At 43.3% G+C, this 26,697-nt stretch overlaps 4 protein-coding genes and 1 pseudogene across 5 annotated transcripts in view; all 5 read right to left on the reverse strand.

Annotated features, from left to right (window-relative positions):
- Nucleotides 1-167, reverse strand: part of LOC146986392 (uncharacterized) — a 35,745-nt gene extending 35,578 nt beyond the window's left edge. Inside the window, exon 1 of the mRNA XM_085780344.1 lies at nt 34-167. Within this exon, the coding sequence (XP_085636470.1) occupies nt 34-122 (89 nt within the window). The 5' untranslated portion in view covers nt 123-167. The remainder of the gene's footprint in view (nt 1-33) is intronic.
- LOC146986388 (protein NLRC3-like) overlaps nt 1-19,252 on the reverse strand; it is a 144,286-nt gene extending 125,034 nt beyond the window's left edge. The window contains exons 1-8 of the mRNA XM_085780468.1: nt 19,206-19,252; nt 18,291-18,404; nt 18,031-18,109; nt 17,671-17,896; nt 15,721-17,518; nt 15,433-15,606; nt 15,162-15,335; nt 7,857-7,909 (exon numbers count right to left, since the gene is read on the reverse strand). Coding sequence (XP_085636594.1) covers nt 7,857-7,909; nt 15,162-15,335; nt 15,433-15,606; nt 15,721-17,518; nt 17,671-17,896; nt 18,031-18,109; nt 18,291-18,404; nt 19,206-19,252 — 2,665 coding nt within the window. The remainder of the gene's footprint in view (nt 1-7,856; nt 7,910-15,161; nt 15,336-15,432; nt 15,607-15,720; nt 17,519-17,670; nt 17,897-18,030; nt 18,110-18,290; nt 18,405-19,205) is intronic.
- On the reverse strand, nt 1,843-5,165 carry LOC146986394 (5-hydroxyisourate hydrolase-like; annotated as a pseudogene). The gene is made up of 3 exons (XR_015036027.1): nt 5,015-5,165; nt 2,512-2,654; nt 1,843-2,258 (listed from the first exon to the last, which is right to left on the reverse strand). The product of XR_015036027.1 is annotated as a 5-hydroxyisourate hydrolase-like (transcript).
- On the reverse strand, nt 6,063-7,789 carry LOC146986395 (neoverrucotoxin subunit alpha-like). Its single transcript, XM_085780197.1, has one exon. It carries the CDS (start codon nt 7,756-7,758, stop codon nt 7,153-7,155), a length of 606 nt encoding a protein of 201 aa, XP_085636323.1. The 5' UTR covers nt 7,759-7,789; the 3' UTR covers nt 6,063-7,152.
- Nucleotides 19,253-22,615: 3,363 nt separating the features above from the next.
- Nucleotides 22,616-26,697, reverse strand: LOC146986396 (5-hydroxyisourate hydrolase-like). The gene is made up of 4 exons (XM_085780199.1): nt 26,570-26,697; nt 25,446-25,589; nt 24,031-24,166; nt 22,616-22,792 (listed from the first exon to the last, which is right to left on the reverse strand). The coding sequence occupies exons 2-4, from the start codon at nt 25,577-25,579 to the stop codon at nt 22,703-22,705; spliced, it is 360 nt and encodes a 119-aa protein (XP_085636325.1). The 5' UTR covers nt 25,580-25,589; nt 26,570-26,697; the 3' UTR covers nt 22,616-22,702.

The raw sequence follows: 26,697 nt of genomic DNA on the forward strand, positions 1-26,697 counted from the left end.
TAGAGAGAAAAGTCTGACAGGTTTAATTCTGACCTTTGACCTCTGGTCTGGCCCTGATGTCCCCCACACAGAGTGGTTTTAGAGGGAGGGGCTCCCTCCTCTCTGTCCTCACACTGATCCATGCTGCTGAGGTCACATCCACATCAGCTCACACACACTTTGTAGCTTCACCTGCAGAGGAAACACACATCATTCATGTGCACAGCAGCTCACATGTCCATCATGTCTCCAGCTGCTCCTCCACTGATTGGCTCTTCTTCTCTGCTTCATATCAGTGTCAGCTGAATGCAGTCACACAGCAGTGAGGAAGAGGAAGCTGCCATCAGCTGCTGTACTTCTACTATCAGTCCACTAGATGGCGTCATGAAGCTGCAGTGAAGTGAAGAGCAGCCCAGCAACATGATCCATGACGACTGTTTCCATCCACTGACACACACAAGGACTGAGATCCACTGAGTTGATGTGACACAGTCTCTGTGTGGACAGCGTCCCTGTAGAAAACCACTGGATCAAACAAGCTACAGCTGATTGTTACACACACAACAACTGGGCCTCAACTCAGCTGCAGTACAAGCAGGAAGTAGCACAACAAGGAAATACTCAAGGAAAGTACAAGTACCTGACAACTGTACTGATGATAGGCAGTAACAGTACTGATCAATAGACTAGTAGCTGTTGAAGCAGGAGCCTCTGTGGTGTTCACTGTCTTTCTGAACATCATATTAAAAACCCTGTGAGCCGCTCAGCCCGCCACACTGAGTCCACATCAGTCCTGTAGTGTAAATCTTTTTAAAATAAACTGCAACAGCAATGTGCAACAACAACTTGAAGTGCAACGACAACAATTAAGGGTTTTTGTACTTACGTTGGAATTCTCTAGGGATTGACAGAAGTTACGCACTATAGATTTTAAAAAGTTTATAGCTTTTTGGGGCCCCGAGTGGTTATGAGGCCCTAAGCAGGTTCTTAGTTTGCGTATGTCTTTGGCCTGGCTCTGAGTGGAGCTGCACACAAATAACCACTCTGTTCACGACCATGCTCTGCTTCTGCTCTTCTACCGACAACAGGTTCTGTCGGTCCAGACTTTACAGTTACAGCTCTGACTCAGCTACAGTAACAGTATAATAACACAACAACAACAGCACAACAAGACGTCGAAGGGCAGAGAACTCATGTAACGACAGGTGTTAACGAAGAAAACATTCAAAGTGTTCACCTTACCTTCACACAAGAAAATAAACTGCGACACAACAGCTGGGTCAAAGGTGAAAATATCTTCAAACAGGGAGTGGAGGAAGGGAGGGGGTCACATGATCTGAGTGGAGAGACTGGTGTTTTTACTGCTGTTTATTTCTACTACTGAACCATAAAGGTTAAATATTTATGAAATTATTGATCTTAACTGTGAAGTACAGACTCATGTTGTACCAGACGGCTGCATCGTATATGAGAGGGAAATCCATATGATTGAATTATACATTTCTATTGGACCCCAGTGGTAAACAACAGTGAACACTGATTTTTTTACAAATAAAAGCAGCAAAGATGTAAAAACCAGAATATCTTTTCACTTGATTAATTAAATATTAGTGACATATAATTTTATTAAGAACTATGAAACTATAGAACTATGATGTTTTGTTGGTCTTTCTAGTTTGTTTGTGATACTTTTGTCGTTGTCACGTGTTATTGTTGATTGTGTGTTTATTGTTGCTTATTGTTTGTCTTTATCATTTGTGAAAATACTTAAAAATATGAAAAAAACTATGAATACACAAAAACACCGCAAAAAGAATGACTGACAGTACAGACAAATGAAATCAACTTATCATCAATAACTAGTTTTATTTTCAGGTGCTTCATGTACATAAAGAAACATTTGACACAACTTTAAAACAAAAAAAAGCAACACAACAGACACCTGACCGTCTCAATCCACTGGTTCTGACCTTCAACCTCATGTTACTCTGAAATGGGAAAACATCTTGATTCCTCATCAAGTTGTACCTGATCAGTCTGAAATTACTTATGACTAAATTTATGTTCTCAGACTTGGAGCTCACCACCGGCTTCTTCTTTATGTTGTTTTGTGTTTGTATAACTGTAGTTTTGTTTCTGTCACATGGTCCTGACCACATATAATTATTATCCCTGTTGTACCAAGGCCTTCAGCTTCCTCTGTAGGTGCTGTAGGAGAACCGGCTCATCAGCAGAGGGAGGTGGAACTTCTGCTGCGGGTCACTGATGGTGAACACAATCTGAACAAAAAAGGAAACACAATTCATACACAACGTCAAAATCATTCATTCATAAAATCATTTTTGACAGATTTGGCGACACCCTGTGGCGGTCAGCGGCCACACCAGTGTTTTCATGTATGAATTGTCAGTGGTGGAAGAAGACAAACTCTTTTGTCACCATGTGGCTAAACCAGAACATCAGTTTCATTATTTAAAATGAACATAATGAACATGTCAGTGACACCTGAGTAAAAAAAACTCTGAGCCTCACCTCGACGTAGGGGTAGAAGGAGGTCTGACCCAGACTCTCCCAGTAGCTACGAACCCGTCTCAAAGCGCAGCTTGTACATGATCACGGGAGTGAAAGCTTCTCGGCTGATGAGTCCTGGGCAGCGGCCATCTTCGTTCGTTGTCCTAAACGTCAACGAGGTTCATTAAAGCTCAGATGTTCAAAGAAAAAGGCTCACCCTCTAAACTTTCAGTCTTGGTTATCTCCAACAAAGATAAGCTCAATAAAAAAGTCTGACATCTCCTGCAGGTGTCAGATCATAAAACACAATGATAAGGTGAATTTTATTTGATAAGGTGAACTGGATTTATGACAGCTCAAACTATGCATATTTTTGTGGATAGGTATTTACTGTATATATTTATAAAAATGGATAAGAAAGTATATTTAAAAGTTGCATGGCGACATGTTCCAGACCTAGGAATCTACCAGGATGATGAGCTGGTGACTGGTCAGCATTTTATTTATTTAACTCTCTCCTCTTCTTTTGTTTTGATACATTATCTAATTTGTAAAAGGGACTTCTTGAAAAAAGATGTAGATACATAAGTTCACTTTCACTTTCTGCCCCCTTTCATTCAGGTGTTGCATTATCCTTTGTATTTAGTGCCCTGGTAAAAATGTTAATATCTTATCTATCTATTTATGTGTTCAGTTAACAAATATGCAGTAATATTTTTTAAATACTATCGGTTAAATTACTGCTGTTGTGAAAGAAGTTATCATTAATGTGGAGAAATGTACGTGTGGTACTTTATTTGGCATAATAATGAAATTTCCTATGCTCTTGGTGGTTTTTGAACGTCTCATGTCGTTTTTTCTGTTTATTTGGGTAACCAGGTGTCCATCTTTTATTAGCCAATCCATGCCAGTCAGAGATGAGCGTCAACTACCTACCTACTGGATTCAGAGAAGAGTATGGGACTAAAAAGAAAGAACGAGACGAGGCCAAAGACGGTTTTAATTAATAGAGTACGTATCTTTGATGAGGCTCATGCTAATGTCCGGAGAAAAGGAGGAACAGAAAAACGTCAATGTAAAGAGCTAGTTGTAAACGTTTAAAAGTGTTTAAAGTTATTATTTCTACTGAAACTAAAAGCCGGAGGGTTTATTTGTGTGGTATCGAGTACAAAATGTAAGAGTAAGCCGTGTTTGGAGCTGTTACAGCCTGAAATGATATCAGTGCTAGTTAGCCTCTAACTAGCTAGCGAGAAGAAAGGAGACTGTATGTGTGTGGGAAAATTTTTGCGCTGGGATTTCTCAGTGATTATGAGATGGGATTTCTCAGACATTATGTGAGCTAGTGACAATACGAACGTTTATGGGAATGAATAGTAGAGTTTATTAGTGTTGTGAATTTCTGCATAGTGTGCCTACACACCTGCCTGCCAGCTGCCACCATGCTGCTGCTGCTGAAGGTTGCTCAGGACTTCATGCTGCCGCCAGGAAACCTGCTGTTGTACACGGACGACGTGTCTCCAGGACTGGCTTCTCCATCTCATCTCACACTTCTCCTCTGAACAGAGGGTTTGAGGAACCTGCTGCTAACCGCTTCTGAATTACCAAGGATCTGTGAGTACTGAGAAAACACTTTTCACAAGATCAAATGAGCTCCAACATGCGCGCCAACGACATGGTACCATAACTGAGTTTAACAAAACCCTGGGTATTATTATTTTATTTTATTTTTGACTCAAAGGGTCACCGGGACAATTAAAGGGTAAATGTCCAATATTTTAGTGTGTGTTAAAAGAATAGTTAACCCAAAATTCAAATTGCACTCATTATCTACTCACCCTCATGTCGACTAAGGGCTGGGAGAAGTTTCAGAGTTATCCGTGGCTTCTGTCAGTGCGATTACTGACGCCGGCGCAAATCTCGCGAGATTTGGACAGACCAGGAAGAGGAGCTTCCGCTGCAAACAAGCTTGAAATATAGACTTATTTAATTTTTTTCGGAACAATTTTGCATTTCGGGGCTTCAATACAAGACGGACATTACATACGAGCAGCATGGAGGTATTTGGATGTTTTTTGGTGTGTCTTTTTGTTACGAAGAAAAGTGGTATCCATTTGCAACCGTTATATGGACATGCACTGCTATGCCGAGACCCCCTGTAACTCAGAGAAGCCACGGATAACTCTGAAACTTCTCCCAGCCCTTAGTCCACATGAGGGGGAGTAGAAAATGAGTGCAATTTGAATTTTGGGTGAACTATTCTTTTAATGCACATCACTTGTGTTTTAGAGGCGTTGATGGTCAAACCTGTTTGTTTCGCATCCTGGTTGAGTCTGTCAAGTTTTCTCTTGCAGATGGGTGGATAGTGGAGAGTAAATGGAGTGTGCATACGTTTTTCTGGCTTGAGCTTAATAAAACCTAAATGATAAGTGAGTGTTTGTACAGTGAGGCAGTAATGTAAATGAGATTTCAGCAGGTTTTGCAGTGCAGTGATTTTCAACTGCCCGTAGGTTCGAACCCCCCTCACCCAACACTCAGCATGCTCCAGATCATCATCTTGGAATCACTGACGGCCATCTTGGCTGCTGGGACGTCTCCGGTGTTGAGCATGTGAGTGGTCAGAGGACTGGACTGAGCTGCTGCCATGGTCTGACTGCTGGAGAGCAGGAGAGAACAGGTGAGTCTTACCTGTTTGTGTGATGCTCTCTGATACGGACAACTCTCCTCAGTGTCAGTGGACATCAAACATAAATGTACGAAATAGAAAATGAAACTAAAATACAGTATGTAGCCTTTATCTAAATAAAAAAAAACAACATAATGTCAAGATTTAAATTTTAAAACAAATAGCAAGTAGGATGCATAGTCTGTAGCTTGCATACTTAAGATGTTCAGTTGTTATCAAATCAGGTCCACATGATTTGTTTACCGACAGTTTCTCAATAGCAGTTCACACTTCATCTGGTTTAATCACCATGATTGTCAACAACATTCAACATTAAACTCAACACTCTCAATACAGTTAAAAAGCTTACTATAATGTTTTCCCCATAGCTCAGCAATGTTTTCATCACCAGATACAGGTGAAGAAAGAAGAAGACCGCACACTAGTTTAGGTCCTGTGACAATTTTAATGTCACACACCAAATGGTAACGTTTCGGGCGTTTCAAATTCACGTTTTTTGGGATGTGCGTGTTTGTGTTCTTTCATCCCCAGAGACACCATCAATATGGGAAGATAGGGGTATTTTACTGGTGTTAATGACTTTAACTTCCTTCCAGAAAGCATTGATATCATTCTGTTTTTTTTTATTGTGGAAAAAACACGACAGACAATACAGTGAACATGCATTGATGACTTACAATGACATAAAATGTGAAATTAGGTGTGTGTGTGTGTGTGCGCGCGTGTATGTGTGTGTGTGTAAGTCAGTTATGATATATTCTATAAATGGTGATCATAATAATGATGAAAAAGAGACTTGGTGGATAATAATAGTGACTTTGGTCATAATAACACTATTGGGGGAGAAAAAAAAACAAAGATTGAAAACATGAATGAATAATAATAATAGAAAATAAATAAATAACAATTGTGACAGCAATAACTCAACAGCGATAACGACAAAACCAAACAAGCAAACAGAACAACAAGAGAAAATACAAATAATAATAGTAACAGCGATTATTCTAGAAGTACAGGGGAGAGGTAAGAACCAAAGGTACAGGAGCGGTGTGGGAGCGGAGGAGAAATGCAAAAAAATAAAATAAAATAAAATTTTGGATGGGGAGAAAGATATGGAATACGAATAAATGATAAAGTAGGTAATGATAATAAAATAAAATAAAAATAATAATAATTAATAACCATGACAATAGTGGTAACAATAATGGTTAACCATAATAATAGTAATAACTAAGTAATAACTAAATAAGGAGAAAGAAAAAATCAATTTGAACAGCGGGGCATTGGCCCGTGGTCCCCCATCCCCACCTCATTCTGTTGAAGTTTCCTTGCCATGGAGTTAGCTCTCATCATCTGTTCATTCTGTTCAATCTCAGTTTCCACTAAGCAGTTATGCGCGTCAGCTGTGCATATGCAGTGATCCAGCCATGATGGTGTAGGCCATGCTTCACTAATGTATGTATAGCTATTTGTTGGTGGTAATATTTTACTAGAGAACACTAATCTACAGCCATGACAGAACTCAATCAAATGCTGCCCAAACAGGGACTTATCATCTGACACATCAGCATTCGTATCACCCATGACAGATACACATGTACACTAGACAAAAGTCCTGATGGTGGCGTTACAGCACACATCTGAATTTCAATACTTTGAAAATAAATTCATAACAGATCAACCATGTGCTACGGCTTTGCAACTTTCACTTTAAAATTGCCTAATTTTGTCTATAAAAATGGCCCCGACCATTGCTGCAGCAGCAGCTATAATTTCAACTGTAACTGTAATAATCAACGCGTCCATCTTCAAAGGAAGAGGAAGAAGTTTACAAGAATCATTGAGAAAATATTAAAACATCCACTGATTTAATCCATGAATGCGAAAACGTGAGTGAGAGACAGAGACAGACATGTAGAGACTGAACTGTCTGTTCAACAGTGAGAAGGTTTCTGTGACAGGAGGAGACTCTGATTCACTCAACACAGAGACACTGAGGAACCAGACCAGAGTCCAAACCCAGGATACAGAGGTTGAGTGAAGGTGGTGTTGAAGGTGTAGAGGTGGATCAGTGAGTCAGAGGAGACTCTGTAGAAGGACAGAGAGCCAGCAGGACAGTCCACATACACTGCTACTCTGTTAGAGACAGAGGAGGAGGAGGAGGAGGAGGAGGAGGAGGAGGAGGAGGAGGAGGAGGAGGAGGAGATGTCTGTCCGTCTGCCATTGTGACAGACGTAGTAACCATCATCAGAGCACTCAAGACGCCAGGACTGATTGTTCCCTCCAAACCAACAGTCTTCACTGCCTCCTTTCCTGCTGATTCCTCTGTAACTCACTGATATATCAACCTCTCCTCTCCACTCGACCTCCCAGTAGCAGCGACCAGTCAGACCAGTTGAACACAGCAGCTGAGACCAGTGGTCAAATCTGTCTGGATGATCAGGATATGACTGATCCTCCTCCACACGTGTCGCCTTCCTGTTGTTGTCAGACAGTTTGATGTTTGTGCTCACTGTGTTTGTGTCGAATGTGAGTCGACAGGAATCTGATGGAGAGAACAAGACACAGCTGCAGTTATTGATCATGTGATCAGTTATTGACAGTTTGATGAAGACTCATGACGTCAGTGATGTGACAGTGTGAAGATGGTTGAATGTGCTGCTCAAAGTAAAAACACACTTACACTTGCACTTCCTCAGATATGGTGTCAAGAACTGGACTCCAGCAGGCTCCACCCTGAAAGGAGGAGGGGGGTCAGAGCAGCACGTTCTCTGTCAGCATGCACACATGGACATTACATGGCTCTCACACACACACTGTTTTATCACTGTGTTCACATGGAGGCTGGTATGTATGGATGAACACTGAGCACAGAGAAGAAGGAGCTGGAGTCTTTATCTAGTGATGATACAGAGCAGGAGGAGACGAGGAGGAAACACTTCATCATGTGTTTTCTCCATGTGATGTCACTTCAGTGTGAGACACACACTTTCACTCTCTGACTCTCAAGCTGCACAAACACACGTCACAGCAAATAAGATGAAGACACAACAGGAAGAAACACACTCAACACGTTTGTTAGAGCTCAGTGAAACAGTGAGTTTAGTGAGAAACACTGAGTGTGAACACAACTTGTGTTTGTTTGAAGAAAACTCCCCAGGAAGCTGAAGAATGAGGCTGTGAGCAGGTTTCCACAGGAGCCACAGCAGCAGTGAGTGGATGAAGGAGCTCTAATAGAAACCATCTGATCACAGTGACAGGACGGATCAGGATCTCATGATCAATGACTCTGTTCTTCTCTGCTCTTCACACAGATCAGCTGCAACACACTGACTCACTGAGATCAGTCACATCATGTGGAACAAAGCAGCCGTCCTCAGGACCAGTCCTGAGCTCCATCAAACCTGTCCACACATTTTTACTGGACTTGAAGTCAGAGTCCAGAGGAAGCAGAGAAACTGTAGAGCAGAGAGAACCAGGCTCAGCTCAGAGCACATGGACTCAGACAGGAAGTGAAGCTCCAGCTGCTGGGGACTTTCATTAAAGCAATTCTTACCTTTCTGGAACTTTTGCACATTTCTTTGTCTAAGTTAAAATGATATTAATAATCTGACCTGACAGGGTTAAAAACTCATCATTTTTCCATTCTCATATAATTCTGAGAAAAGTCTGACCAATAATATTATTCGGTCCGATTAATAAGATTTGACGAGCGACCGAACATACTTAATATGTAATGACTTTGTGCACTTCGCTCCTCCTCTCCACCCATAGACTGTAAAAAGAATGGACGTAGCACCCGTGACGTCACCCATTGGTTTGGGGGAGTCTGTTTTGTGCCGCTACTATGGGTTTGAACTGCGCCATGTTGAATTTTACTTGCCATATTTGGAGAAGTGCGGCGGTTAGCCGGCCAAGGACCCACCCACTGGCCTCGAAGCAGCGGTCTCCGGACCTGTCACTCAACGTTTCCGCGCCCTAATTGGCCAGAATTTTAAACCTAATAATAGTAAAATGGTAGAGTTTTTAAAAAATTCACCCCCCTCAGAGTGTGTGCGGGGGTAGAAACTATTGGTTGAGACCAAAAGAATAAAATGTACCAGGCTGTAAATATGTTTTTAAGCTGTAAAGTCGGCTATTTTAACATGGGGCTCAATTGGAGTTGCTGCCTTCTGGAGCCAGCCCCCAGAGGAAGCCGAGGGGATTGTAGTTTTTTGAACGCGGAAGTGAGCTTCACTTCTCAGACCGACAACTGCCCCCTTGTCTCCACCCCGACCAGGAAGAACGCTTAAAAAAACCTAACTTTATTGACACCAGAGCCGTAGCAGGACACAGAGAGCAGAGGAGACTAGAGTCACAACACACACTAGAAAGAAGGTTTTTGGAAATAAATAGTTTTTTAAAATACCAACAACTGCAGCCGCACCTGGTCACGGAGTTTCATGTCTGATATATTGTAATATTAATAGTGAGCAGCCCCGAGTGATACGTAAACACAGGAAGTCACATGGGTCTAAGGTCTAACCATCCAGTGCTAACGGCTAGGCTACTGTTAGCTCTGTGAGTTCTCAACGGTCTGGACCATAGATATAGAAACGTTTCTATATCTATGGTCTGGATCCGGTTGAATTCCGGACCGTCGCGGTTCGACTCGGCCTGGATGCAAGGTGTTGACCGCAATTTATTTTCACCCTGAACCAGCGCATCAGGTCGCGCTGGTCCGGCCGCCAGCCCGGCTCATTGAGAACTGTAATCTGTAACAATCGCTTCCCCTGCGTCTCCAGTAGCAGTAGCCTAACAACAGTTTATTATAAAACTCATCAGTCATCACTGACTCCGTATATAGCCTATGGTTTAAAACTCCGGTGTTGTGTTTGACTGTGTTGTTCCCGTTTCAATGGCGTTTCTGTTCTGTTTACCGTTGCCATGCCAACGCATGCAGCACATGGCACATGGAGGCGCGGCAGGAGGGAGAGGTGGGTTGGACTTGTGAGGGAGGTGGAGCTGTTGATTTTCAAATGTTTGTGCTGTGCTGAGTGAAATGCCAGGGGTGCATGACGACTACCCATTTCTCCGACCATACATTTCTTTATTTTTGCGTCCATTAGTCCGACCTCCCACTTCTCCGACTTAAGTAGCCCTAACCCTTAACCTTACCCTAAACCTAACCTTAACACTGTAGAATGGGTAGTTGGAGAAATGAGCCGTCGGACTTTTGGGCAGTCGGACTGATGTATGCTCCCCAAATGACAGATCGGTAAGAATTGCTTTAAGGAGCCACTTTGTGGCTTCATCTGATCTGGAGTCAGACGTGTTTGAGCAGCACACACAGTCTGAAAACAGCTGTTTGATCACACACACATTCAGCCACAAACACTGATTATTACACTGTGCACTATACTCACTCTCTTCTGATTGACAGCTCCAGGCCTCTGGACAGTGATGACATGTGTGTCACACCTGTGATTTACTGTCTCCTCAACACAACAACAGATCTCATCAGGACAAGATCAGGATCTCAGAGAGACTGAGCTGATTATTGATCATCAATATCTGACCAGACAGAGACCTGATGGTGCCGCCGGATTTCTGTCTCTTATTTTCTCCTTGGTTGGAGACGCTGGGAGACAAATGTCTCTGAGCAGTGGACATGGACGGTTACACCCCGCCTTTCCGAAGCCCCGCCTTTCCGACAATAGACTTCCATTCATCGTAATAGCGGGGTTTTCTATTTTTTCTAAAGACCCCGCTACTCCGAAAAGGCTATTGGGGAAACCCCCAGTGCGCATTGATCCTTTTTTCCTTTTTGGGGTCAAACGGATCATGTGCATAATTAACTGCAAAACAAGCAAATACTTCATATTAATGACATATAACGTTCATTATGCTTCTAACCTGTCTAGCCTCTACCTGGTCTTTTTTACTAAACTTAACCAACTCCTTTCTCCATTGCCTAAACCCAACCAAACCAATCTCCCTCAGTCAGCTGCCAGTGCGAGCGGCGGCTGCAGCAGCCTCGCGCCCGTGTGAGCTCAAGCCGGCTTCAGCCGTGTTCGAGCGGAGCAGGGGGGGAGAAAAAGAAAAAAAGTGTATTTCTATTACTGTGTGGGAGATCTCCAACAACGGAGTCGGGGAGAAAGCAAGTGGGACAGATCTGCCCAGTCCCTGAGCAGCGCACGTTTCACAGACAAGCCACAAAGCAGAATGTAAACAACGTCACGCGGTTCAGCACCTTGGACAGCTGCGGGGGGGAGGAGGGGGTGTCGGAGTAGCGGTGTTTCAAGTGGGGCTATTTCGGAACAGCGGGGTGTCGAAGTGGAGGGGTGTCGGAATGGAGAGCTGTCCCCGACATGGACAACAGGTGTCTACAGTCTCTGGGACTGTTCAGGTCAAACACTCTGTTGGTTCAGGAGCAGTTCAACCAGCTGCAGCTGAAATGTTCCCTGATACACTCTGAAATAAAGTCTGATCAAAACATCTGGAGAGACTTAGAGCACAGCTGCCAACAGCTGGTTTCATCACTGAGACATAGGGGTGGGTAAAAATATCGATTCATCAATGCATTGCAATTTATTTTTTTACCAATTCAATATCGATTTAATAAATCCTCTGAATCGATTCAAGCTAGCTTTGCCTCTATGCCCTCCCCTTTGTTCAGGGTCTTTAAACTCATGCACCCCGAGTGGCAGGATATGGGTATTGCAAAAGTGCCCAGAAAACCCATTCACTCCAATAATGTGTGTTGCCCGCTTGCTTGTAAATTGATGAAAACTGCCGTGTTTTTGTTTTTTGGTGTCTTGGTCATATCAAATTAAAGCAATTCTTACCGATCTGGCATTTCACTCAGCACAGCACAAACATTTGAAAATCAACAGCTCCACCTCCCTCACAAGTCCCACCCACCTCTCCCTCCTGCCGCAACTCCACGAGCCCCCTCCCTCCCTGCTGCATGCGTTGGCATGGCAACGGTAAACAGAACAGAAACGCCATTGAAACGGGAACAACACAGTCAAACACAACACCGGAGTTTTAAACCATAGGCTATATACGGAGTCAGTGATGACTGATGAGTTTTATAATAAACTGTTGTTAGGCTACTGCTACTGGAGACGCAGGGGAAGCGATTGTTACAGATTAGTTCTCAATGAGCCGGGCTGGCGGCCGGACCAGCGCCACCTGCGCTGGTTCAAGGCGAAAATAAATCTACGACCGGACCGAGTCGAGCCGCGGCGGTCCGGAGTTCAACCTCTTTAGTTCAACCGGGTCCGGACCGCTGAGAACTCACAGAGCTAACGGTAGCCTAGCCGTTAGCACTGGATGCTTTATAGACACATGTGACTTCCTGTGTTTACGTATCATTTGGGGCTGCTCACTATCAACGTTACAATATCAGACATGAAACTCCGCGACCAGCTGCGGCTGCAGTTATTGGTCTTTTAAAAAACTATTTATTTCCAAAAACCTTCTTTCTAGTGTGTGTTGTGACTCTAGTCTCCTCTGCTCTCTATGTCCTGCTACTGCTCTGGTGTCAATAGGTTTTTTTAAGCGTTCTGCCTGGTCGGGGGGGAGAGGAGGAGAGGGGTGCACAAAGTGATTACATATTAAGTAGGTTCGGTCGCTCGTCAAATCTTATTAATCAGACCGAATAATATTATTGGTCAGAATTTTCTTCAGAATTATATGAGAATGAAAAAATGATGAGTTTTTAACCCTATTGGGTTTCTGTTACATTTTAATGTATCATCAGATTATTAATAGCATTTTAACTTAGGCAAAGAAATGTGCAAAAGTTCCAGAAAGGTAAGAATAGCTTTAAACTTAATTTTCTGTCTTAAAATTAAATTTGTTTATTACAAAATATAGATTGAAACATTAATGTAGACTGTTTTTTGTTTTGTTTTTTACTAGCCTGTGTTAATGTCTATCTGTAGGGGGCCCATGATGATGCTATTGATGTGGGTGATCTAGTAATGTCCATAAATTATTGAAAATACCACACTTGCTCATTCACCAACAATGCAGAGATGTCAGTTCTTGGGCACGTTTGCGATAACCATATTCCGCCACCAGGTGGCACTTCCATTTGACCAATGTGTGTCGTTACTCTCTTAGACCAGCACTCTACTCTGGATATGGTCTCAGTGATCAGATCTGATGTTATCAATGCATCGATCACCTGAGACAGATGTTAATACCAGGGGCTCTACTTTGGTAGACTAGCGCAGGTGCAGCAGATAAGGCCTGCGCTCCGCGTTCGCTTCGCCAACGGGGAGTGGCCAGGAGCAGATTGCGATTTTCCTTCGAGACGCAGCGGAGCGCATCCCGCCTACTTCCCTCCCACCGGCGCAAATGGCATAGAGGGAGGAGAGAAGGCGTGGAGTGGGTTTGACACAGCCGAGTCAGATCTTCACCAATCAAATGAGCTCCTCTCCTCGCCTTTAAATCCGCCGCGCGCGCAAGGCGGACGTTTGATTTCACCGTGGAAGAGAAGATTTGAATCAGCACCTACAGATTACAGCATACACATTCAGCACATCTATATCGATTGTCCCGTCACACTTATGACACATCAAAGGCTGCACAGATGAAAGATGAGGATGGATTACTGCTGTGTTGACACTACACGATTATCTGCTATATTTACGTATTTACTTATTGATTTATTGAGCCGCATCGTCACGCGACCATAACAAATAAAACTGAAAACAAATAAACTATCATCTCTCACAGCAAACCACAATCAGCCTGGCATCATAGTGAGCAGATATTCACATCTCCATCTCAGGTAAATTCTAAAGAAAAAAGAAAAAGAGAGACGCTCCGTGATCTCCGTTACGCACAGCTGTTTGTTATGTTGTGATCTGTGCACACGTGTTTAAATATAGGTTACTAAATATGAGTGTCTTTATTAATGGAAAAGGGGTGTGTGTGTGTTTTTTTTTGTTTTTTTTTACTGGGCAACAGCTCTCAATATGTCAGAGCAAGTGAGACGGGAGGAAACTGATGTTCTGGTCCGGTCCAAGCTGGCAGTGTCCGGTCGCGCGAACAGACCTCACGGGCTGATGATGCAAAAGTAGTCTGGGAGGGAGGAGGGAGGAGGAGGGAGCAGGTCTATCTATCTATCTAACCTATATTTAAACACGTGTGCACAGATCACAGCATAAACAAACAGCGCTGTGCGTAACGGAGGCATTTCAGTTTTATTTGTTATGGTCGCGTGACGATGCGGCGCTGGCCCCTAATAAATCAATAAGTAAATAAATAAATAAATAGCTGATCATCTGCAACGGCACAGTGTGTAGTGTCAACACCTGCTCTTGGGACATCCACGGCTGTCTCAGTCCCTCCCTGGTTTCATCTGTGTTAATTCAGTCAGGCTGAGTTTCCATTACGCAAGCCTTTGATCTACCATCAGTGTGACGGGACAATCTATATAGATATAGGTGTATGTGCTGATTCAGATACAATAAATAGGGGTTATTGTGATGATTATTATTATTATTATTATTGTTGTTAATTGCATTTAAATGTGCCTGGAAGTGTGGAAATCTGCCTGTGAGGTCTTGGTGACGTGGGCGCACTGCGCGCTGGGCAGTCAAAATACCAGTCCGCTGGCTGCGCTTCGCCTTGCCCTGAGATTAGACCAGGTTGGAGCTGGCGAGCTTTCAGCGCACTCTCCGCGCGGTCTATCGGCAACAAATTGTCACTGCGCCACGGTGAATCTGTCGACACCTCCCCCTGCTGCGCGACCACTCCCATCTCAGTGCACAGCAGTCTGCCAATTTACCGAATCCGCTGCGCACCTTGTTGCACTGGACAATAATACCACTTCGCCAGCTGCGCCAGGGCTCGCCTCGCTGCGCCCCCCTGAGTTGCGCCAACAAATTAGGGCCCCAGGTGTGATCAGGTGTGAACGGGGCCATAGAAAATGTTCCAGCTCTTCCTCCTCTATCAGACAGTGTGTGTGGCTGCAGCAGCCTCTCTATACCTGAGAGAGTCCAGTCTCCAGTCTGGATCCTCCAGTCCAGCAGACAGCAGCTTCACTCCTGAGGCTCCTGGATGATTGGAGCTCAGGTCCAGTTCTCTCAGATGGGAGGGGTTGGAGCTCAGAGCTGAGGCCAGAGAAGCACAGCCTTCCTCTGTGATCAGACATCCTGACAGACTGAACACACACAACAACACACAGGAAACCTCTGTCATCACCTGGAGGTGTGTTCAAGTGTCAGATAAATCAGATAAACAGCTTGATGGATCCTCACCTGAGAGTCTCCAGTCCACAGTTTGGACTCTCCAGTCCACCAGACAGCAGCTTCACTCCTGAGTCCTGCAGGTTGTTGTTACTCAAGTCCAGGTGTCTCAGACGAGAGGACTTGGAGCTGAGGACTGAGGACAGAGCTTCACAGCTTCTCTCTGAGAGGTTACAGCTGCTCAGCCTGAAGAGATGAACATGAGGAATTAATGAAGAAAGGGATTTCTTTTCTGTCCTGTTGAAAAGACAGAAGTGTTTTCATATAATGATGAATGAATCCAACTATCTCTACACTTACAGAGCTTTGTTGGAGGCTTTGACCACTGGCAGCAGCCTCAGAAGAGCCTTCTCTGAAGCAGAGTATTTCTTCAGGTCAAACTCATCCAGATCTTCTCCTGATGACAGTAAGATGAAGACCAGAGCCGACCATTGAGCAGGAGATAGTTTATCTGTGGAGAGACGTCCTGATCTCAGGGACTGTTGGATCTGCTCCACTAGAGAACGATCATTCAGTTCATTCAGACAGTGGAACAGGTTGATGCTTTTCTCTGCAGAGGGAGTCTCTTCAATCTTTTTCTTGATGTACTGAACTGCTTTCTGATTGGACCGTGAGTCACTTCCTGTCTGAGTCATCAGACCTCGTAGGAGAGTCTGATTGGTCTTCAGTGAAAGACCCAGGAGGAAGCGGAGGAACAAGTCCAGGTGTCCATTTGGACTCTGTAAGGCCTCGTCCACAGCGCTCTGGTAGAAAGGTGTAGATGTGTCTCTAAACACTTGAGACCACAGAGATGTTGTTTGTTGTTGTGACATCAGGTTGAGTCCAGAGTTGATGAAGGTCAGATGGACATGAAGAGCAGCCAGAAACTCCTGAACACTCAGATGGATGAAGCAGAACACCTTGTCCTGGTACAGGCCGCTCTCCTCTTTAAAGATCTGTGTGAACACTCCTGAGTACACTGAGGCTGCTCTGATATCGATGCCACACTCTGTCAGGTCTGATTCATAGAAGATCAGGTTTCCTTTCTGCAGCTGCTCAAAAGCCAGTTTTCCCAGAGACTCAATCATCTTCCTGCTCTCTGGACTCCAGTGTGAATCTGTCTCAGCTCCTCCATCATACTTGACCTTCTTCAGTTTTAGATAAACCACCAGAAAGTGGATGTACATCTCAGTCAGGGTCTTGGGCAGCTCTCCTCTCCTTCTGGTCTTCAACAGCTCCTCCAGAACTGTAGCAGTGATCCAGCAGAAGACTGGGATGTGGCACATGATGTGGAGGCTTCGTGATGTCTTGATGTGGGAGATGATCTCTCTGGCCTGCTCCTCATCTCTGAACCTCTTCCTGAAGTACTCCTCCTTCTGTGAGTCAGTGAACCCTCTGACCTCTGTCACCATGTCAACACACTCAGGAGGGATCTGATTGGCTGCTGCAGGTCGTGTGGTTATCCAGAGGCGAGCAGAGGGAAGCAGTTTCCCCCTGATGAGGTTGGTCAGCAGCACGTCCACTGAGGTGGACTCTGTCACATCAGTCAGGATCTCAGTGTTGTGGAAGTCCAGAGGAAGTCGACACTCATCCAGACCGTCAAAGATGAAGACGACCTGGAACTGATCAAACCTGCAGATTCCTGCTTCTTTGGTTTCAGAGAAGAAGTGATGAACAAGTTCCACCAAGCTGAACTTTTTCTCTTTCAGCACATTCAGCTCTCTGAAGGTGAAGGGGAATGTGAAGTGTATGTCCTGGTTGGTTTTGTCTTCAGCCCAGTCCAGAGTGAACTTCTGTGTTAAGACTGTTTTCCCAATGCCAGCCACTCCCTTTGTCATCACTGTTCTGATTGGTCGGTCTCTTCCAGGTGGGGCTTTAAAGATGTCTTCTTGTCTGATGGTTGTTTCTGGTCTGTCTGGTTTCCTTGATGCTGTTTCAATCTGTCTGACCTCATGTTCAGCATTGACCTCTCCAGCCCCTCCCTCTGTGATGTAGAGCTCTGTGTAGATCTGGTTCAGAAGGGTTTGGTTTCCTGCTTTAGAGATCCCCTCAAACACACACTGGAACTTCTTCTTCAGGTCAGATTTGAGTTTACGTCGACAAACTGGAGCAAAATGTTCTGAATGAAAACACAAGAAATCAGACCAATAATAAATATAACATGATAATTCCTCTAAATAATGACTATATGAACATGTTTCCCTCCATGTGTTGATGTCAGTGAACGTCTCATTTGTCCATCATGTTGAATCTTTACAGAAATCCTCTTACTGCTCTGCAGACGCTCAGCCAGCTCCTGCTGCTTCCTGCTCCTCAGGAGCTTCACTGTGATCTTCACTAACGCCTCTCTGATGCTCCTCTGCTCTTCATCCTCACCGTCCACCACCTCCTCATCCTCCCTCTGACTCCCTGAGCATTCTGGGTAATCTGGACTCAGAAACTTGTGGATCTTCTTCAGCTCGTTCTTCACAAAAGTGACCATGTTCTCCTCCAGCAGCTGGAACAGAAACTTTATGAGTGACAGCATCAAACTAAAACCTGACAGACTGACAATCCACTGGTGCCAAAGTGCAGCATGGAGATGATTGTGAACACAACAGATGTAACAGCAGCTGTTGGACATGTACCCACCATAAACATGGAGTCCAGGTGTGTTTGATGCTGCTGGGCAGACTGACCACTGGGAACCTCTGAGCTCTCCTGGTCCACTCTGTGGAGGAATCAGTGTTAAGTGAACATCAGTACAGAGAGGTAATACAAGATGGACTTTATATGTCCCCTGAGGACGTTCACAACAGAGACACTTTGATTTCAGACCTGGTCCAACAACACGTCGTACAAACTGGTTCATTTCTACAATAACCTGAGTCTGAGTGTCAGTTACAGCTTACATCTGATCAGCTGATCTATGTCCTTCTTTAAAGTCAATGAGTGCATCCTTTGACCAGTTGCTCTTTAAAGACAGACAGCTGGGTTCAGGAGAGTCTGGTCTCTGCTGCTGGATCCTGAAACAACAACAACACAACTGATGTTAAATAGTTTTAGATTTTCCAAAAAGAAAAGAAAATGAACACAGAAAAACCATGAACTGAAATAAAAAACACAATGCTTGAGTTGTTTCCTTATTCCTGTAAATAAAAGCTTTGTGTAAACAATGATGATGAGGGATTTTCTCACCTCATTTATGTCTTTGTTTTGTTCTGTAGATCAATGTTTCTCAAAGTGGGGACCCTGAATGTTTTTTTGTTTTTGTTTGTTTGTTTGTTTGTTTGTTTGTTTGTTTTTTTTGGGGGGGTTAACACTTTTTCATTATTATTAATTTTAAAACTTTTTTAAAAACGTTTTTGAGAAATTTTATATATTTTTAAGAATTAAAAAAAAAACTTTTTATTTCTCTATATTCTTTCCAAAAATTCACACCATTGGCCCTAATTTGAACATACATTGACTAAAAAAGTAAGGTTCTTCAGTCACAGAACAAATATTTGTGTATTTCTGGTGTTTGCTTTAAAATTTTGTCCAATGGGGGTCCGTGGTCTAATTTGTGTCAATTTAGGGGTCCTTGATGTGAAAAAGTTTGAGACCCAGTGAAGTAGATGAGTTGAAGTTTCTATCTTTACCTGAGTTTTGCTCGTTCTCTCTCTCAGTATTTATGGACGTTTGCTCGTCTGCTCCTGTAAAAAGCAGCTGCTGAGATTCTGCTTCAGCTCCTGTAACTGATCTGATCCTCTGTCTCTGCTCTCTGTGTCTGACGTCACTCTGAACTCACTAGAAATCACTGATCGGCCCCTCGCCCTGTTGCACACCTCAAAGCTGCCACCAGGAGGCGACTTGATGCAGCCAACATCACCATGTTCCTTCTACCAGGTGGAAACAAGACCATGAACATTTAGAGCAAATGAAAAGATGATTCTAACCCAGTGGTTACTTCCTGTTTTAAGTAGAAGGTGCTGACACATTTCCTGTTGCTACTGGGCTGCACTGTGCGAATTACTGAATATTAACATGTGGATGTTCAAGCAGGGACTCTTTACTGCAGCTGGACAATGTCAATGTGTGTCTTGCCTTTTGGGACATGAAATAAACTGAACTAAACTGAACTGAACTGAATTATAACTCTGCTTTTATGTAGAATCATTGAAATTTCACAGGAAGAACGTTCAACAGAGACTTAAGCTTTGAAATTTAGTTTTGTCTTACATCTGATCAGCTGATCCACGTCCTCCTTTAAAGTCAATGAGTCGGTCATGTGACGAGTCGCTATTTAAAGACAGACAGCTGGGTTCAGGAGAGTCTGGTCTCTGCTGCTGGATCCTGAAACAACAACACAACTGATAAATCTGCATGTTAGAGAAAAAATGATGAAAAATATCTTCAATCTGTCACAAGTGACTTTTAGAGAGAAAAGTCTGACAGTTTTAATTCTGACCTTTGACCTCTGGTCTGGCCCTGATGTCCCCCACACAGAGTGGTTTTAGAGGGAGGGGCTCCCTCCTCTCTGTCCTCACACTGATCCATGCTGCTGAGGTCACATCCACATCAGCTCACACCAAGGGGGCAGTTGTCGGTCTGAGAAGTGAAGCTCACTTCCGCGTTCAAAAAACTGCAATCCCCTCGGATTCCTCTGGGGGCTGGTGTCAGAAGGGAGCATTCCCCATAGACCCCCATGTTAAAATCGCCGACTTTACATCCTCAGTAAACATGTTAAAAGCCTGGTGTCAGAACGTTTTTTCGTCTCAATCGATAGTTTCTACTCCCGCACACACTCTGAGGGGGGTGAATTTTTTTTTAACTCTATAGTTTTACTGTTATTAGGTTAAAATTCTGGCCAATCAGGGCGCGGAAACGTTGAGTGACAGGTCCGAGCAGCTCCGTGGACAGGCTGCTTCGAGGCCAGTGGGCGGGTTCTCGGCCGGCCAATCCAACATGGCGCTGTTCAGGCCGCCATATTTGAGTCACAAAAACGACTCCCCAAAACCAATGGGTGACGTCACGGACGCTACGTCCATTCTTTTTACAGTCTATGGCTCACACACACTTTGTAGCTTCACCTGCAGAGGAAACACACATCATTCATGTGCACAGCAGCTCACATGTCCATCATGTCTCCAGCTGCTCCTCCACTGATTGGCTCTTCTTCTCTGCTTCATATCAGCTGAATGCAGTCACACAGCAGTGAGGAAGAGGAAGCTGCCATCAGCTGCTGTACTTCTACTATCAGTCCACTAGATGGCGTCATGAAGCTGCAGTGAAGTGAAGAGCAGCCCAGCAACATGATCCATGGACGACTGTTTCCATCTACTGACACACACAAGGACTGAGATCCACTGAGTTGATGTGACACAGTCTCTGTGTGGACAGCGTCCCTGTAGAAAACCACTGGATCAAACAAGCTACAGCTGATTGTTACACACACAACAACTGGGCCTCAACTCAGCTGCAGTACAAGCAGGAAGTAGCACAACAAGGAAATACTCAAGGAAAGTACAAGTACCTGACAACTGTACTGATGATAGGCAGTAACAGTACTGATCAATAGACTGTAGTAGCTGTTGAAGCAGGAGCCTCTGTGGTGTTCACTGTCTTTCTGAACATCATATTAAAAACCCTGTGAGCCGCTCAGTCCGCCACACTGAGTCCACATCAGTCCTGTAGTGTAAATCTTTTTAAAATAAACTGCAACAACAATGTGCAACAACAAGTTGAAGTGCAACGACAACAATTAGGGTTTTTTGTAATTATGCAGGAATTCTCTGGGGATTGACAGAAGTTACACACAATAGATTTTAAAAAGTTTTTTGCTTTTTGGGGCCCTGAGTGGAGCTGCACACAAATAACCACTCTGTTCAACTACTGTCGACTAACTCTGCTTCTGCTCTTCTACCGACAACAGGTTCTGTCGGTCCAGACTTTACAGTTACAGCTCTGACTCAGCTACAGTAACATGATAATAACACAAAAACAACAACAACAACAACACAACAAGAAGTTGAAAGGCAGAGAACTCAGGTAACGACAGGTGTTAACAAGGAAAACATTCAAAGTGTTCACCTTACCTTTACAGGAGAAAATAAACTGCGACACACACGTGAGTCAAAAGTGAAAGTAAACATTGAACAGGGTGTGGGGGAGGGGAGGGACAAGATCTGAGTGGAGAGACTTGTTTTTACTGCTGTTTATTTCTACTACGCCACCGAACATGTGTGTATTTCTCCTGTGTGTTGTTGTTATGTTGTCAGGACCGTCAGCAGGGACAACACCCACACTAGAAGAACTGTGAAGTACAGACTCATGTACCAGACGGCTGCATTGTATATGAGAGGGAAATCTGTATGGGGCAGCGTTTAGCTCACTGGGTAGAGCTGCCGCCCCATGTTGAGGCTCTGTCCTCAGTGCAGGTGGCCCCGGTTCTAGTCCCGCGTCGAGAAGCTCTTTCCTTTGTGTCGTTCCCCCTCTCTCTGCCTCCCTCCATTTCCTGTCTCTCTCTCGACTATCCTATCAATTAAAGGCAATAAAAGCCTAAAAAAATACAAGAGGGAAATCTATATGATTAAATTATACATTTCGATTGGACTCCAGTGGTAAACAACAGCGAACTCAGATTTTTAACAAATAAAAGCAGCAAATATGTAAAAACCAGAATATGATTGACATGATTAATTAAATATTAGTGACATGTAATTACTGGTATATTAAAAACTATGAAACTATAAAACTATGATGTTTTGTTGGTTTGTCTTGTTTTGTTTTTGCTTGTGATGCTTTTGTCATTGTCACGTGTTATTGTTGATTGTGTGTTTATTGTTTGTCTTTATCATTTATGAAAATACATAAAAATATGAAAAAAAAACTTAAACAACTATGAACAATACACAAGAAATACTGCAAAAAGAATGACTGACAGTGTGTGTAGATTACATGAACTACAAAACCAAAAACAGAGGAATGAACTCAACTTATCATCAATAACTAGTTTTATTTTCAGGTGCTTCATGTAGGCTACATAAAGAAACATTTGACACAACTTTAAAACAAAAAAGCAACACAACAGACACCTGACCGACTCCATCCACTAATTCTGACCTTCAACCTCATGTTTGTTACTCTGAAATGGGAAAACATCTTGAGTCCTCATCAAGTTGTACCTGATCAGTCTGAAATTACTTATGACCAAATGTGTGTTCTCAGACAATTGGAGCTCACCACCGGCTTCTTCTTTATGTTGTTTTGTTTGTATAACTTAAGTTTTGTTAACGTCAAATAGTCCTGCCCACATATTATTATCGCTGTTGTACAAAAGTCTTCAGCTTCCTCTGTAGGTGCTGTAGGAGAACCGGCTCATCAGCAGAGGGAGGTGGAACTTCTGCTGCGGGTCACTGATGGTGAACACAATCTGAACACACAGAGAAAAAGGAAACACAATTCACACACAAAGTTAAAATCATTCATTCATAAAATAATTTTTTGACAGAATTGGTGAGACTTTGTGGCGATCAGCGTCCATATCAGTGTTTTCATGTAGGCTATGAATTGTCAGTGGAAATTATCAGAATGTATTCACAATGAAGGGCAGTGAAAATATGATTGTTTTTTTCAAAAAAGTGGTGTGTCTCACTTTACCCCAGCTCAGGGGTAAACTGAGACAGACTAGAGAAATCAAGGGGGTAAACTGATCCACTTACTTTTTCCACTCTGAAACTACCATAACAACACATGTTGTAACAGTTAGAGTCCTGACAGCGAGCTTGACAGCCACACTTTCCAGAACTAATGTCGGACTGGTAACAGAATCATGGGGATTGGTCAATTAAGCACTTTTTTTTCTCAACACAAAGTGACTCAAGAACAAAATCAAATACAACACAAAATGTTTTAATTAACATTCAAATGACAGATAAAACCAGTTAGATAGTCTGGGGGTCAGATTGTAGGCCCCGACAATCGTGACCTTTTCGAACAAAAGTCCTCTCGTATGTGGGGGGAGCCGACAAAGTGGAATGTGACTAAAATTGAGATAATTAACCAATAAAGAAGTGAGCTGACTGAGTGCACCTAGCATAACAAAGCAGTGTGGCTACAGATCATGTTTGATCACGCCAGATTTGTGGCTTGGGGGACGAGATTCTAGTGTAAATCTTTGTGTGTGGTGTGCTCACAGTGTCTCACTCTTGGATTTATTATAATACATCATGGTCTCACTTTACCCCGCAGGATTTGTCTCACTTTACCCCAACACCCCTATTTTAGAAAAAACGACCTCTCTTAGAAATTCAGGCTAATTTTCAGCCAGCATCATCACATGGTTTTATGTGTTGGTAGTTCATCATCATGTATCATATAAGTTTTTCTACCTGAATCAATTTGCTGTGGCACAACAGTTGATTAAGTTGACAGCAAGAAAATGTACTTTTACATGCAAAAATACAATTTTCGTGAAAAAAAACATGCTTTCCACAGCATCATGAGGTCCTCTCCTTCATGGCCATGGGGGAAAGGAAGGGGCTTGAAAACATAATGGTCAGATGACCAAAAATGTGTTCCGTTTTCTAGATACAGGGGGTGTCTCACATTACCCCACTCTCCCCTAAGTGACACCAGAGTGAAAAGACAACAAAAAACACTGAGCCTCACCTCGACGTAGGGGTAGAAGGAGGTCTGACCCAGACTCTCCCAGTACGAACCGGTCTCAAAGCGCAGCTTGTACATCCCGGGGGTGAAAGCTTCTCGGCTGATGAGTCCTGGGCAGCGGCCATCTTCGTTTGTTGTCCTAAACGTCAACAAGGTTCATTAAAGCTCAGATGTTCAGAGAAAAAAAAAATCACGATGCTTTCAGTCTTGGTTATCTCCAACTAAGAACATTATAGTACAAGCTCAATAAAACAGTCTGACATCTCCTGCAGATTTCAGATCATAAAACACAATGAATTTGATTTGATAAGATGAACTGGATTTATGGCAGCGCAAACATTGCATATGTATGTGGATAGGTATATATTTGTAAAAATGGATAAGAATTTTTTTTTTTTTTAAGTTGCATGACGACATGTTTCAAACCTAGGAATCTACTATGATGAGCTGGTGGCTGGTCAGCATTTTATTTATTTTACTTTTGTTTTGATACATTATCTAAAAAGGATTTCTTGTCTTTCTGCCCCCTTTTAATTCAGGCATTGCATTATTCTTCGTATTAAACAGTTTTATTGATTCAATGAATGACACAAATAAATAACAGAAAATACGCTGTCTACACTTACGAGAGAACCTGATGAAGGTCTGAAGACTAAAATGTTGTTTTCTTAAAGCAGATATCAGTGGAATGTTTTTGTTAATATAAGTCCTAAATAGTCCTATTTTCCGTCAGCAATCACTTACATGAAGTATTTCAGCCTAAACACGAGTCTCTCCGTCACTCTGCTCTGCTGTAACCCGAGGAGAAAATTTTCCTTGTGGGATACAAGTGTTATCCAATGAGGGGAGAGAACGGCATGAAGGGCTGTGTGTGCAGCCAAGGGATGCGCGTGAATGTGGTGACGTAGCACGAGGACCAATTGATGCCTGACAAGGGCGGGGGCTGCTAACTCATGGTGCGTTCAAGGAAACTCGTACTTTGTGTTTTTCCTTCCTGTGAAGTCATACCAGTTCGATCTGGTACGAGTTCACGGGTCGGAAGTTACGAGTGGCCGTTATAGGGAACTTTCACAGACAACAGGACGGTAAAAACACGAGCTACGGGTTACCTGGAACGCTACCAAGTCGTAGTTGTGACTTGAAGCTGTAACTTACGGTTTCAAAAGCCTGCCTTGAACACAGCATTAGCCGAAACGGCCGTGCCGATGATATCTGCTTTAATATCACAGACAGACCGTTGGTCACACACCTGTCCATTTTTAAAGGTGTACATATGTTCTCATAGCTTGAGCTCAAATACCAATAAAACCTAAATGATAAGTGAGTGTTTGTACAGTGAGGCAGTAACGTAAAAGAGACTTCAGCAGGTTTTGCAGTGCAGTGACTGTCAACTGTCCGTAGGTTCGAACCCCTCTCACCCAACACTCAGCATGCTCCAGATCATCATCTTGGAGTCGAGTCGGTGCAGGCTGACGGCCATCTTGGCTGCTGGGGCGCCGTCTCCGGTGTTGAGCACGTGAGTGGTCAGAGGACTGGACTGAGCTGCTGCCATGGTCTGACTGCTGGACAGGAGGAGAGGAGGAGAGGACAGGGGAGTCAGTCTGACCTGTGATGCTCTCTGATACACGACAACAGTGGACATCAAACGTAAATGTACAAAATAGAAACTGAAACTAAAATGCAGTATGCAGCCTTTATCTAAACTACTAAAACAATCTTAGCAGTAGGAATAGGTCTCACAGGTAAGAATAAAGGCTGCACATACTCTTCAAGAACAGAGAAACATGTTCTCTCATCCAGGGCTGCAAGAAAAGAATGATGTCATTATTTTCTTGTAGCTTGTTCTTGACACAACATCTGGACAGAACTTTTTTCTTGTATGGTGTCCGACAACTATTGTGTAATTTGGTTGGAAATTTGAAGTTCTGCACCTGAGCTTCTCGTGAAGTATGAAATGTCCTGGTCAGAACTAACTTTGTTCTTGTTCTTCTTGCCACCTTGAGAAAACAAACAAATGTATCTGTGTGCACAGGCCTTAACACAAGTAGTGGTTTTGGTTCCAGCAGCCAGAAGACACAACATGACCAACTATAGGCTTACGGTTTAAAACCTATACACGTTGAAGAAAATCAATGATCCACCAGCAGATTAAAGATCAAACTTTGCTTCCCAGGCACAGTAAACAAAGTGGTGACCCCTGACCTGACCTGAACTGACCAACCCCCCCCAACTCAAAACATCTCATGGTATCCAGTGAGTGATTCTGTTTCTGTCCTGTAAATGTGAGCTATCTACACATGCAAAATAACACCAGTTTTAAAATCTTCTGTCATATTAATCTGCATTATAAAGAGGCAATACTAAAGACTCTTCCTGAGCTGGTTCCTGCAGAGGAGAACCAACGAGCAGAGATCAGAGATTAACCTTAAGTATTGATTTGAGTTTAACAAAACATGAGTAATCTGTTTTAAATCCATTTCCTGGAGACAAACTCAGTTCACTAAAACACTAAAGTGCATTAGTGTGAATCTGATAGTCTTACCTCTGTGGAGAGACCCTCCTCGCTGCTGCAGCCGTTTCATTCACTTCACAAAAACTGATCCAACCAGTTGTTCCATCACGGCACACGCCCACTGCTCAGAGACATTTTACCCAGACTGCACTGCAAAC

Source organism: Trachurus japonicus, chromosome 6 (assembly GCF_045865225.1).
Source record: "Trachurus japonicus isolate A0001 chromosome 6, Traja_1.0".
Classification (NCBI taxonomy): Eukaryota; Metazoa; Chordata; class Actinopteri; order Carangiformes; family Carangidae; genus Trachurus; species Trachurus japonicus.